This window comes from Aphanomyces invadans (assembly GCF_000520115.1).
Source record: "Aphanomyces invadans strain NJM9701 unplaced genomic scaffold supercont1.74, whole genome shotgun sequence".
Classification (NCBI taxonomy): Eukaryota; Oomycota; class Saprolegniomycetes; order Saprolegniales; family Verrucalvaceae; genus Aphanomyces; species Aphanomyces invadans.
In genome coordinates, this window is record NW_008580219.1 from 178,180 (window position 1) to 189,160 (window position 10,981).

Genomic DNA, 10,981 nt, shown 5'->3' on the forward strand with positions numbered 1-10,981 from the left:
TCTCAAGAAGTTGTGCCGCACTGAGTGGATCAAGGAAGAGAAGGTGGTGACGGCCGCGGATAAGCGTCTGGCCATGATCAAGAGGTCCATCAAGGTTTGGAATGACATGAAGCAAGAAATTGTTCGAAAATCGTTTGAAAAAGAATTAAGTATTTTTGAAATTTGAGCGAAATTGTAAAAAAATCCAATGTTTACATAAAATTTCAATGAATCATATAGGTGCATAAAAAGTCGCACTGCCAGAGGCCCCGTGCCTCGACCTTCACCCCTCACACGTAAAGTGCTACCAAAGCATGGTCACTCAGCGTTTCGCTGCTTACCCACTGCGCCATTCCTAAGAACGGAGGTATCCTCAGTCTGAAATAGTATGCGAAATAACGGTATGAGGTCATTGCAATTTGTCCCGAGTTCGATCCCGGATGAAGCCGAATTGATGAGTGGCTAAAATCCGACCAATCACCAAGCGTAGCCTCATGTAGACTCATGTTGAAGTAATGAGATTTATTATATTTTTGTCCCACTCGGGCAGCAGAGCATACAAACTTTAAAATAGCAAACAATACCACTGTGCGCCAGTTCACATGTAGTTCTCTGTACATGACGAAAAGCGATCTTGTCAGTGCCATCCAGTTGGCGTGGTCCCAAATTTCCCTCAACTACCTCCAAAGCCTCATCGATTCGATGCCACGACGATGCCTGGCAGTAGTCGAAGTGAAAGGCTGCAAGTGTGATTACTAGGATTTGAATAGAATGCCCTGTACATTAAAATGCGTTCTTCGTTCTTGATGGCTGCAATCATTTGTCGCACACAGAATTTTGAATTTGCTTACTTACTGCATGTTGACTTCGCAAATTACTCCGAAAGGTCGCTTACATGTATTTGAATGTCTACTCGGCATGGTTCCTACAGAGAACATGTCCAAGATTTGATTTAGCTTTGCGCATTGCCGAAATAATGGGGTGGCTGCAACCATGTGGCGAGCAGTGTATATGTACAAACGCTGTGTCGAGATTGTCTGGAAATGAATTATCGTCTGGACGAGCTCAAGTCGCAGAATGCGCTTAATGCCACACATTCCATCAATGTCGTTCCCTTATAATCGCGTGTTCAAACCTGTCGTGCTGCAAGACGAAATCCTTACGACGCTTTCGACTCTCGATAATATCCTGCGACAGTCGCGACGTTTGAAGTTGTCGCTCGGCCCTCAGTGGATTAGGACATATTGATCCCTAGCAACGGTCGAGGAGGTTCTTCCGATGGTGGCGTTGGTCGAAGCTTTCCCAGCAGTTGTGCCAACGTATCTTGAATCGATTTCTGAACGGGTTTCGGTCGGGGCGGTCGCGACGGGTGTCGTCGACGGTTGATCTTGTCCTGCGTAGCCTACGCAAAACTTGTTCATGCAACATCCATGCCAGCGTACTACCTCGAGTTTCGCTTGGGCCTTTGCTGCCATCTCCTCCAAATGTTTGCGACGAAGCTCTGCTTTGAGCGCAGCGAGCGTGGCATCTCCCCGTTCTTTCACAATTTCCACGAGATGTCCGTTGTATCCCGCAGTTTGGACCCCGCTAGGTTCTGCTTGAGCAAATCGTGACTTCCTGCCGCCTCGATTCTGCGCAGTGGGACGAGAGTCCACCGCATATTGGCTCGCAGCACCAGACGGAACCTTGTCTGGTGTCGAGGTTGGTTCATGCTGGACTGGTGACCCTCTGCCTTGTACTGCATGCGATGATACTGTGACTTGGGGGGAAATTTCAGGGATCGGCACGGCGTGGGACGTCATGGTCGAGTCAGTGATGGTGATGTTTGAATTCGGCAGAGGTTTGGGTGGGTCTGCTTTCGGAACGTCGGGGTGGACGCCGCCAAAGTACACGCGCAGCCGGACTTGCTCGAGTTCGTACAAGAGCTCGGTGTAGTCGTGCTGCATCTTGTCCGCGTACGATCGGTCCTGGTAGAACACGACGTCGCCGTACTTGGTCACGAGATCGTCCAGCACCTTTTTGCAAAAGTCGGTGTGGTTGTTGAGTAGTAGAAAGAGCCGATCGCGTTGGCGTTGTTCCTGAATTCACAAAAGTTGCTACAGAAGCGTGGAAATACCCGCCAAGTCACATACTTTCAGCCGCAACGTCGAGATAGTTTGAAAAAGCCGCCGTGGATCGCTCGCGACAAGCTCAAACTCGTACACGCGTTGGAGAGTTGTTTCTCGGTCCATGATGCAATTGGCCGCCTACGGATCGTGCCATGAATGCCACAACAACGATCCGTTCGCCAACCTTTTCCCACAAATCGAGCGCAGCTTCGAGGTTGGCCGAGTGTTTGAGCGACGTGTACTTCATCACAACGGCAAGCTTCTTTCGCGCCGACAGCTGAAGCGCCGATAGGACCGCTTCCATGCGTTGCTGGAGGTTGATGCGCCATGGACACGGTTTGCCGTCCTCGAGCATGGCTTTGCCGATTTCGTCCTGGAGCTTTTGCTCAATCTCGAGCTGCTTGAGGTGCAGGGTCGGGTCGGTTTCAACAGGCGCGTCCAGTGTCGACACTTGGCAGATAACTTTTTTGTACACTTCTCGGCGGGACTGTGATTGAACGCGCGACGGCTCGGTCGAAGCGAGCATGCGCCTCCGGGACACGGTGGTTTGTTTCGTCTGGCGCTTCGACTCAATGTTGAACAAGTGTTTGGTGTCGGTATTGTCTGCCGTGCCGTCGCGTGGGGTGTCAGGAGGAATGTCATCAAATTCAGTGATGAACGATCGCTGGGGCGACAGCGTGCTTCCGTCGTGGACGGCGCGCGACGGCGCCAATTCGCTGACACTGTCCGACAATTCCAAGTCGTCGTTGTCGCGTTCGGAATCGCCACCATGCGTGCTAGACGATCGGCGGCGACGGCCTCCGGATGTCCCCGCCGACTGCTTTCGTCGAGTATTTTTGCCATCCACATCGCCTGCATTGTCGATGGTGTCTTGTGCCACGGACAAGCGGCGGCTCTTTCGACGAAGACTTCCAGATAACTCGCTTTCTGCGGGTCGCGTTCTCGACGGCGCAATACTATCGTTGGCTGGGACGGCCTCTTGGTTGCCCATGGCCGCGTTGACCACGCTCAGCCACGCGTCGTCGTCGGGCACGCCATTCTCCTTTGCGACCTGCCATGCATGTGAACTCACCGATGCCTCGTTGTGATTCTTACAGGTTCTTCGGCGACGTCACACATGGGTTGGTTCCAGTCGACGCAGTAGAGGGACACGGACGCAAAAGGGACCTTTTGCCCCTTGACTGCGGCCGCCGTGACCGTTTTCCGCCCGTCAATAAACTGCTGCAACGTCAGTGGCGCGAGCGAGACGAGGGACGATTCGTCTGCGTTCGAGTCGTCGTGGACATGAAAAACGAGGGGCGCTTGGTGCTGCATGACTGTCGACATCGACGCTTGGCTGTCGACGGACTGACGCCGCTTGTCACGGGTGACGGTAGCGGACGGCGCTTGCGTTTTGCACAGGAGTTGGAGCTGGTCCAAAAGTAGCACAGCCATGTCGATTTGAACCCGCGGCGGCATGACAAAGCTTGGGGCATCTGGACACGGCGGTCCGATGTCGGTGAGGCGCATTTCGTCCATGGGAAATGGAATCGATGGCTACAAACATTGTGTCGACGACAGACAAGTAAGGGGGAGTCGCCCGTACCAGGAACAGCACGTCTAACTGGGTCGGGTCGAAGCGGTCGGAAAAGGTCGGGAAGAATTCAAACGCTGGCGACGAAATCGACGGCACTGCCTTTGGCCGCGAGAGAGACAAAGACGACAACTTGCGCGGCACGATGCTGGTTACGCTACTATTTCGATGGGGGCTTGGATAGCCCTGGTCGTGTTCGCCAACGTCGTTGGCATCGTCCGCGTCGATCCGGTTGGGTTTCTCGTGCTCCTACAATTCGCTGAGGTTTGACTGAACCAAACTCGACCTCGCTGCAGATTCCAGGCACGAACATGACAAGCTGCATCGTCGTCCGTCGCTTCGGTCGCAGCATGTTTAGCTTCGCGTTGGGTCTTGATGTATGCTTCGGAAAACATTCTCGACTCGGTGCACTTTGTCCGCTTGATGCGGTCGCGTTGGTGGCGGGGGAGTGCCGTGGTGATTTTGACGATCTGGGCTATGGATCGCGGGCGGTGGACACCTCCCGTCGACGGCGGGGGCTTGGGCTTGACCGCGAGACGTTGGTGGTGCGGGACCGATTTGAACTTGCCATGCTTGTCCAAGAGCGACGTCGGGTGAAACGATTGCCTCAGGATCGCCTCAACGTCGGCTTTGGGTAGAATCGCCACGGCCACGTCCGCCGACGACGCGGTCAAATCGACCCCGCCAGGTCGGGAGAGCAATACGTCCATGTCTCCGCCGACAATCCAGTCCGTCTCGGCATCTCTACACGTTATGTGTATCCAGGCTCGATGGGTGGCAACCACGAGCTGTCGTACTTTTGAATTGGACTACTCCCCTCACCGCCCGTAGCCATGTCCACACGGCCGTTGAGAACCATGTACATGTGCGGCGACACGACATCTGCAGACGCGATTGCATCACCTGGGCGCAAGTGGACCAACGTCGTGGCTTTGGCCATTTCAGCCTGGTCGAACGAATGAGCCCACAACATCGACAGATGTGGCCACACTACTTTGAACGGGAGCGGGACGAGCTCGAGGGACGGAAGGCGGCAGAGAAGGAGGAGGATTTTGCGCAGGTGCGCCAACGAATCGGACGAGTTCATGCCTGTGAACATCCTTGAGCATGTCGCGAATCTGGAAAACGAGCGTCGTTACCGCAGTACGTGAGCATGTGGCTCTGAGTCGTCCATTGGTAGTCTTCGACTTGATCGCACAGGATCTGAAACCTGCGCTCCTTGGCGGCTCGGGACATGGTGACATGCGGCGACGCATGCAGTGGCGGTGCCGTCGCTGATCGAGAACTAGGCTGACTTGGGTGGTTTCCATGCGCGCGGTGGGCTTCTAAGTAGTGGTCCATCGCCTCCAACTTGAAGCGATGCAGCGTCATCCCGGCCCCCATGTGTTGCTCCGACGACCCAAACAACTCTTCCATGCACTCGAGCAACACCTACCCAAGTTTAGACATAGACACACGCGTTGCAGAGCAATTTGGCCAACCTTTTGGCGAACGGCGTCGGCGGTCAAGACTGTCCGGACTTCGATTTTGAACGACGACAGCAACCGCGTGATTGTTTGGTCGGTCGTGAACATCCCGTTCTGGTACGTCTTGACGTATGTAGCGCGCATGCTGACAAAGAGCGCGTCCCCGATTGCGTCCATCGCTTTGTGGATCTTCTCCATGAGCTTCTGTCCATGGATCTGCGTGATGTTTTGTATTGCCAACATGCGCCCCATGGCAGGGTCGCGCGGATCGGTCCAAATTTCGTGCATGATACGCTTCTTGTGCAGCTTCAAATCGCCTTGCCACGAGTTCTCCCATGCCTGCAAAGACGAGGGTGAACGAGGGGATGGAGTATTGACATGGAATACATCGAGATGGCCGCTAAGATCGTCTGTTTCCGGTTCTTCTGCCACTACCACAGGCTTCGCTTCGACCTTCTTCTGACGCAGCGGGACGGTCACAATCTCAAAGTTGCACCGGCGTTCATCCTTCACCGACGGCGTGCCGTCATGGGTCGCCAGACCTGGAGCAATCACATGACTCGACGTAGGGCAGAAGGCACACCGTACGTCGTGACGCGAGGTCTTCCAGCAGCTTCTTCTTGGCAGCGTGATGGACGTGTTGGTCAGCGGCGGTGAACCCGTCTTCGTTGTTCGACCCGTTGTCCTCCACCGCCGGAGGCTGCCACGGCATCGTGACGCATCCCGTGTAACTGAAAACGGCACTCGGCAGAAGATGGCTTTGATTGGTGGATAGTCTTAAACGTTGGCCAATAAACAGGAGTATGCCACCAAATCCCGTCAATCTTTCACCAATCACCACAGAAAAGAAACTCAATTGGATAAAATTCAAAGTGAAGTGACGCTCGCAACGGGTCCGCAAACTCGCCGCCAAGATGATCCAGAGCTTGTTCATCATCACGTCCACGGGGGAGACAATTATCGAGAAGCATTGGCGCGGGACGACGAACAGAGCGATATGCGACTACTTTGTCGAGGAGGTCAACCGACATAAGCGGCGCGAGGTGCGTGCGTGCTGTTAACGTGCATCCACTGATGTTGGGGCAGGATGTCCCGCCGATCATCTCGACCGGTAACCACTACCTCATCAGCGCGTTTCGAGAGGACCTGTTTGTGCTGGCTGTCATAACAAACGAGGTGCACACACGACTGACATGTGCGTGGCGAACTAACTCGCGCAGACGTCACCGCTGTTCGTGATCGAGTTTCTCCATCGCGTTGTGGCCGTGTTCAGGGAATACTTTGGCAAGTTTGAAGAGTCGGTCATCAAGGATAACTTTTCGACGGTCTATCAACTGCTCGAGGAAATGCTCGACAATGGGTATCCCCTCACGACGGAACCGAACGCGTTGAAAGCGATGGTGGCCCCGCCGCCGGGCGTCGTCGGGCGTCTTGCCGCCATGGTGTCTGTACGCCGTCATGCCGTCCCTTCAATCGATTCGTTGACTCCGTCGTGGTCGAGTAGGGACGATCAGGCGTGAGCGAATCGTTGCCGGACGGCGCGTTGTCCAACATGCCGTGGCGAAAGGCTGGCGTCAAGTACTCGCAGGTACCGACCCCAGCGCCTGTGTATCTCCCACACATTGTCGTTGCACAGAACGAAATCTACTTTGACGTGGTCGAAGAAATCGACGCGATCGTGGACGCGCACGGCGAAATGCTGCAATGCGAAGTGCATGGCTCGATCAAGGGCAACTGCCGCCTCTCGGGTGTCCCGGACCTCACCATGGTCTTTCGCGATCCGTCCGTCATCGACGATTGCTCGTTTCACCCGTGCGTTCGGTTTTCCCGCTACGAGCATGAACGAGTCATTTCGTTCGTCCCGCCGGACGGCCACTTCGAGGTACTCGATTGCTGCGTCGACTTCGATCGTATGGTCGGGCCATTATCGTCGTCCGTCAAAGCGAGTGGTCAAGCCGACCCGTGGCCAAGTTGGCGCTTGTGTGTTTCATATGTGACAAGTGCTTGCTGTCGATATTCGCGTTGCATGCGGCGTCTTTCACTGTTGTCGTGGGCATTGCAACCCCATGTGTCTAGCTGATGCAATACCGCGTGCACGTCAACCACGTCGTCCCGCCCATCTTGTGCCAGCCGTCCGTCACGTACGACAAGATCGGGACGGGATCGGTCGACTTGACGCTGCTGCAGCGCCACATGCCGACGCTCGTGTCGACGTCGTCAAAGAAAGCGTTGAAACCGGACAACGTGTCGGTCGAGATTGTGTTTCCATCCGCCGTCCAGACTGTCCATGCCAACACAAACCACGGAAGTTGTTTGTTTGACGACGTGACCAAGGTCGGCCATGTATATTTCCGCGGCACACTCGTCTGATCGTGGCGTCTGTCGTCGTAGACGCTCACGTGGACGGTCGTGTGGAGCAAAAAGGTAATGTCGCCCACGTGCCATGGGACGGTCGTCCTCGAGCCGAACGCAGGCATTCCCGACGACAACCCGATCGTGCTGCTCCGCTTTTCCGTGCCATTGAGCACCGTCAGTGGTCTCACTGTCGACTCGCTCGTCCTGTCCAACGAAAAGTACACGCCGTACAAGGGCGTGCGCACACTCACCAAGACCGGACGCTTTCAAATCCGAACGTAGTTGGCTGCGTCGTCGTCTTGGCCAGCGTGTATCGAGGTATGGCAGCGCGAATGACATGTTTTTCGACCTCCATGGCGACAACCACCGCGCTGCTCCCCCCTTGTGACCCCCATGAGCTCTGCGTCCTCTCTCTATTGTCGTGGCTTTTGTGTCATCCTGTTCATGTCTGCCTGCGTGGCGACCATCACCGGATCGAAATCGGACATGCACCAGACGATCACGACGTCGCCAGAGCTGACCACGTCGTGCATAGCGTGTCGTGCCCTGCTTCGTGCTCAACTCGTGGGAGCTGTCCCTTTTGTTGGGATTGCGCACGTGTCGGAGCCATGGGCGCGAGTCCAAAACTCTGAATCGAACGCAGGCAATTACGACGCTACCATGCTTTCGGCGCAAGTCGAGTTGCTGGCATCCAGCAACAAATACTCGTTGCTAGATGCCAGTGACGGAAGACGGCGCGAGAGACGCTGGATGAAGTTGGAAAGCTGTATTGTTGACAGGATCTCGTGCCCCGTTCGACGAGAGAGGTGACAGCATGGAGGCGGCGCTACGTGCGAATTTGGAACCGCCCCGCTTGGGTGAGGGTGCGCACGCCCTTGTACGGTTTGTAGTTTTCGTTGGTCAGGACGAGCGTCTCGACAGCGAGGCCGCTCACGGTTGTGAACGGAACTTTGAACCCGAGGAGCACGATCGGTTTCTCGTCCGGCGTCGCCGCGCCGTGCTGCAACACGATCGACCCTTTCAGCGACGGCGACAGCACCTTCTTCGGATTGAATTTTCCCACCGTCCACTTGAGCGTCTTGGTCGAGTCGTCAAACAGGCACGACCCGCTGTCCGTGTTGGCATCCACTGTCCGCACGCTCTTGGGGAACGTGATTTGCACCGTGATGTCTTCCGCTGCCACGACGTCAGACGCGGCCGAACGGGACGCACGTACTCTGCACGGGCTTCTTCGTGTTGTTGACGAGCGTGGGCATGTTGCGGGCGCCGATGGTAATCTCCAACGTCCCGCCCTTTTCCGTGTACTTGACGTGCGGCTGGCAAAAGATGGGCGGCACCATTTGATTCACTTGAACGCGGTATTGCATGAGCTAGCTCACGACACGCCACCGTTGTGAGACGAGTTCACACCACGGTGGAAAGCACCTCAAAGTGGCCGTCCGGCGGCACAAACGAAATGACACGTTCGCGCTCGTACCGAGCATACCGCACACACGGATGGAACGAGCAGTCGTCGATGACGGACGGGTCCACAAACACCATGGTGAGGTCTGGGACGCCGGAGAGACGGCTGTGGCCGTTGATCGTGCCGCTGACTTCGCAAGACAGCATTTGGCCGTGGCTGTCGACGATTGCGTCGATTTCCTCGACCACGTCAAAGTAGATTTCATTCTAGGATGACGAGTGTACACCACAAGGACATGGCAAGTGAGTCGCATGTACCTGCGTGTACTTGACTCCGGCCTTGCGCCACGGGATGTTGGAGATCGCACCGTCGGGCAGCTGGTCGCTGACGCGGGACTTGCCCTAGTCGAGGCATCGTGTGATGAACGAAGAACCAATGGAGACTCGACGGACGGAAACGATGGCGGCAATACGGTTGACCGTCGAAGGAGGCGCGACCATCGCTTTCAACGCGTTCGGCTCGGTCGTGAGAGGGTACCCGTTGTCGAGCATTTCCTCGAGGAGTTGGTACACGGTCGAAAAGTTGTCCTTGATGGCGCTTTCTTCGAAGCTCCCAAAGTAATCTCGAAACACGGCGACGACTCGGTGGAGGAACTCGATGACAAACAACGGTGCAATCTACTCGGCGGGAATGAGCGTCGAACGTCGAATGGACCCAACCTCGTTAGTCACGACTGCGAGAAGGAACAAGCCTTCGCGGAAAACACTAATGAAGTAGTGCTTGGACGTGGCAATGACTGGCGGTACGTCCTACAACCATCCTATTCGTTGGACAACGATCGACCATGCGCGCACGACCACGGCGCGCACGACATACCTCGCGAAGCTTGTACTTGTTGACTTCCTCGACAAAGAAGTCGCACACGGTACGGTTCGTGATGCCGCGCCAGTGCTTTTCGATGATGATCTCTCCTGTCGACGTGATGATGAACATGCTTTGAATCATCTTGGCCTCAAGTCCCGTGCGACGCCGCCTCGGATCGATCGCGACGCGCGACCGTGCGTTTGCAAATCCTTCGATGAAACACTCCACATACCAATACTCTCCATCATTGGTTGAAAAAATGTGCATGACTGATTTTAGGCGAATCCAATGCTGCTATGTCCTTCTTTTTATCCAATCCGTGTGCATTTTGCGTCCATGTGCTTATCAAGTTGGCGAAACGTCACGTGCCCGCGCCACCTCGACGTCTCCGACCCTCGGGGCGTGGATTCTTCATCGATCGTGGCACCGCGATGGACCGACGGACCGAGGCGCTTTCGTCGATTCTTTGACCCCCAACACTGGCGGTGACGTGTGTGGAAACAGACCGGCGGTTTCGTCCAAATGGCACGACGGGCAAGCTCGATCCTGGACAACGCGGCCGCTACGTTCCTTCCCACCGACGACACTGCCGCGGCGATCTTGTCTCGGTTTGTAGATCCTTCCGGACGATATGGGTGGACGCAAACTCTGGAAGAACTGTACGTGTATGTACCAGTGCGGCCACGAATTGTGCGAAAAGGCGTCAACGTCTTGGCCACTCAGTCCTCCGACCACGTAAGTACCATCTACGAGGGTCCATCGACTGGGTTGGTCCAATACCAGCCCTTAGACGCATTGGTTCACTGTGATTGTCGATACAATTCCACGAGTCCACGCACAGTTGGCTGCCCACGTGAAGTGCGCATCGCTCGACTGGGACATCGCCGCGCAGAAGGAATCGAGTCCGTTCTACTCTCGTGCAGTACTGCCAACGGCGACGGAGCCGTCCATGGAGGTATGTATCACACTCGCCAAGGCGGTTCCTGGGCACTGGGCGACATTGTTTGGCTCGTGTAGTTGAAACTACGTCGTCGTATTTTCCATTCAATTTTGTGTCATCACAATCGCTTTTCAAGTGGCATTATTTCGGTTACTTCTACGCAAAATCATCGAAAAAATAATCAAATGGATAAAAACTCGACAAAGCGGCGCTCGAATGACTCAAACGAATAAAGCAGGGATGGCACGAGTAGGTTTTTCACACCTAGGTTACGAAGGGTTTTTCTTTTAT

General features: G+C 55.2%; 4 protein-coding genes across 6 annotated transcripts; 2 read left to right on the forward strand and 2 right to left on the reverse strand.

The window, feature by feature from the left end:
- Positions 1 to 1,066: 1,066 nt before the first annotated feature.
- H310_14553 lies at positions 1,067 to 5,851 on the reverse strand. 2 transcript variants are annotated; one of them, XM_008882432.1, is made up of 13 exons: positions 5,715 to 5,851; positions 5,514 to 5,668; positions 5,142 to 5,465; positions 4,800 to 5,091; positions 4,655 to 4,749; positions 4,458 to 4,606; positions 3,972 to 4,404; positions 3,673 to 3,909; positions 3,183 to 3,623; positions 2,272 to 3,138; positions 2,112 to 2,225; positions 1,425 to 2,057; positions 1,067 to 1,381 (listed from the first exon to the last, which is right to left on the reverse strand). In XM_008882432.1, exons 1-13 carry the CDS (start codon positions 5,836 to 5,838, stop codon positions 1,214 to 1,216), a joined length of 4,032 nt encoding a protein of 1,343 aa, XP_008880654.1. In that variant the 5' UTR covers positions 5,839 to 5,851; the 3' UTR covers positions 1,067 to 1,213. The 2 variants fall into 2 exon arrangements, with proteins under 2 accessions (XP_008880654.1, XP_008880655.1); XM_008882433.1 differs by having other exon boundaries at positions 1,425 to 2,225.
- A 152-nt stretch (positions 5,852 to 6,003) lies between these two features.
- Positions 6,004 to 7,894, forward strand: H310_14554. 2 transcript variants are annotated; one of them, XM_008882434.1, is made up of 7 exons: positions 6,004 to 6,169; positions 6,213 to 6,302; positions 6,347 to 6,574; positions 6,631 to 6,714; positions 6,763 to 7,008; positions 7,203 to 7,460; positions 7,518 to 7,894. In XM_008882434.1, exons 1-7 carry the CDS (start codon positions 6,041 to 6,043, stop codon positions 7,761 to 7,763), a joined length of 1,281 nt encoding a protein of 426 aa, XP_008880656.1. In that variant the 5' UTR covers positions 6,004 to 6,040; the 3' UTR covers positions 7,764 to 7,894. The 2 variants fall into 2 exon arrangements, with proteins under 2 accessions (XP_008880656.1, XP_008880657.1); XM_008882435.1 differs by having other exon boundaries at positions 6,763 to 7,460.
- Positions 7,895 to 8,109: 215 nt separating this feature from the next.
- H310_14555 (hypothetical protein) lies at positions 8,110 to 9,958 on the reverse strand. The gene is made up of 7 exons (XM_008882436.1): positions 9,763 to 9,958; positions 9,606 to 9,695; positions 9,339 to 9,563; positions 9,204 to 9,287; positions 8,907 to 9,152; positions 8,698 to 8,851; positions 8,110 to 8,657 (listed from the first exon to the last, which is right to left on the reverse strand). The coding sequence occupies exons 1-7, from the start codon at positions 9,889 to 9,891 to the stop codon at positions 8,308 to 8,310; spliced, it is 1,278 nt and encodes a 425-aa protein (XP_008880658.1). The 5' UTR covers positions 9,892 to 9,958; the 3' UTR covers positions 8,110 to 8,307.
- A 147-nt stretch (positions 9,959 to 10,105) lies between these two features.
- H310_14556 (hypothetical protein) lies at positions 10,106 to 10,831 on the forward strand. Its single transcript, XM_008882437.1, has 2 exons — positions 10,106 to 10,485; positions 10,541 to 10,831. Exons 1-2 carry the CDS (start codon positions 10,273 to 10,275, stop codon positions 10,769 to 10,771), a joined length of 444 nt encoding a protein of 147 aa, XP_008880659.1. The 5' UTR covers positions 10,106 to 10,272; the 3' UTR covers positions 10,772 to 10,831.
- The last annotated feature ends 150 nt before the right edge of the window (positions 10,832 to 10,981 follow it).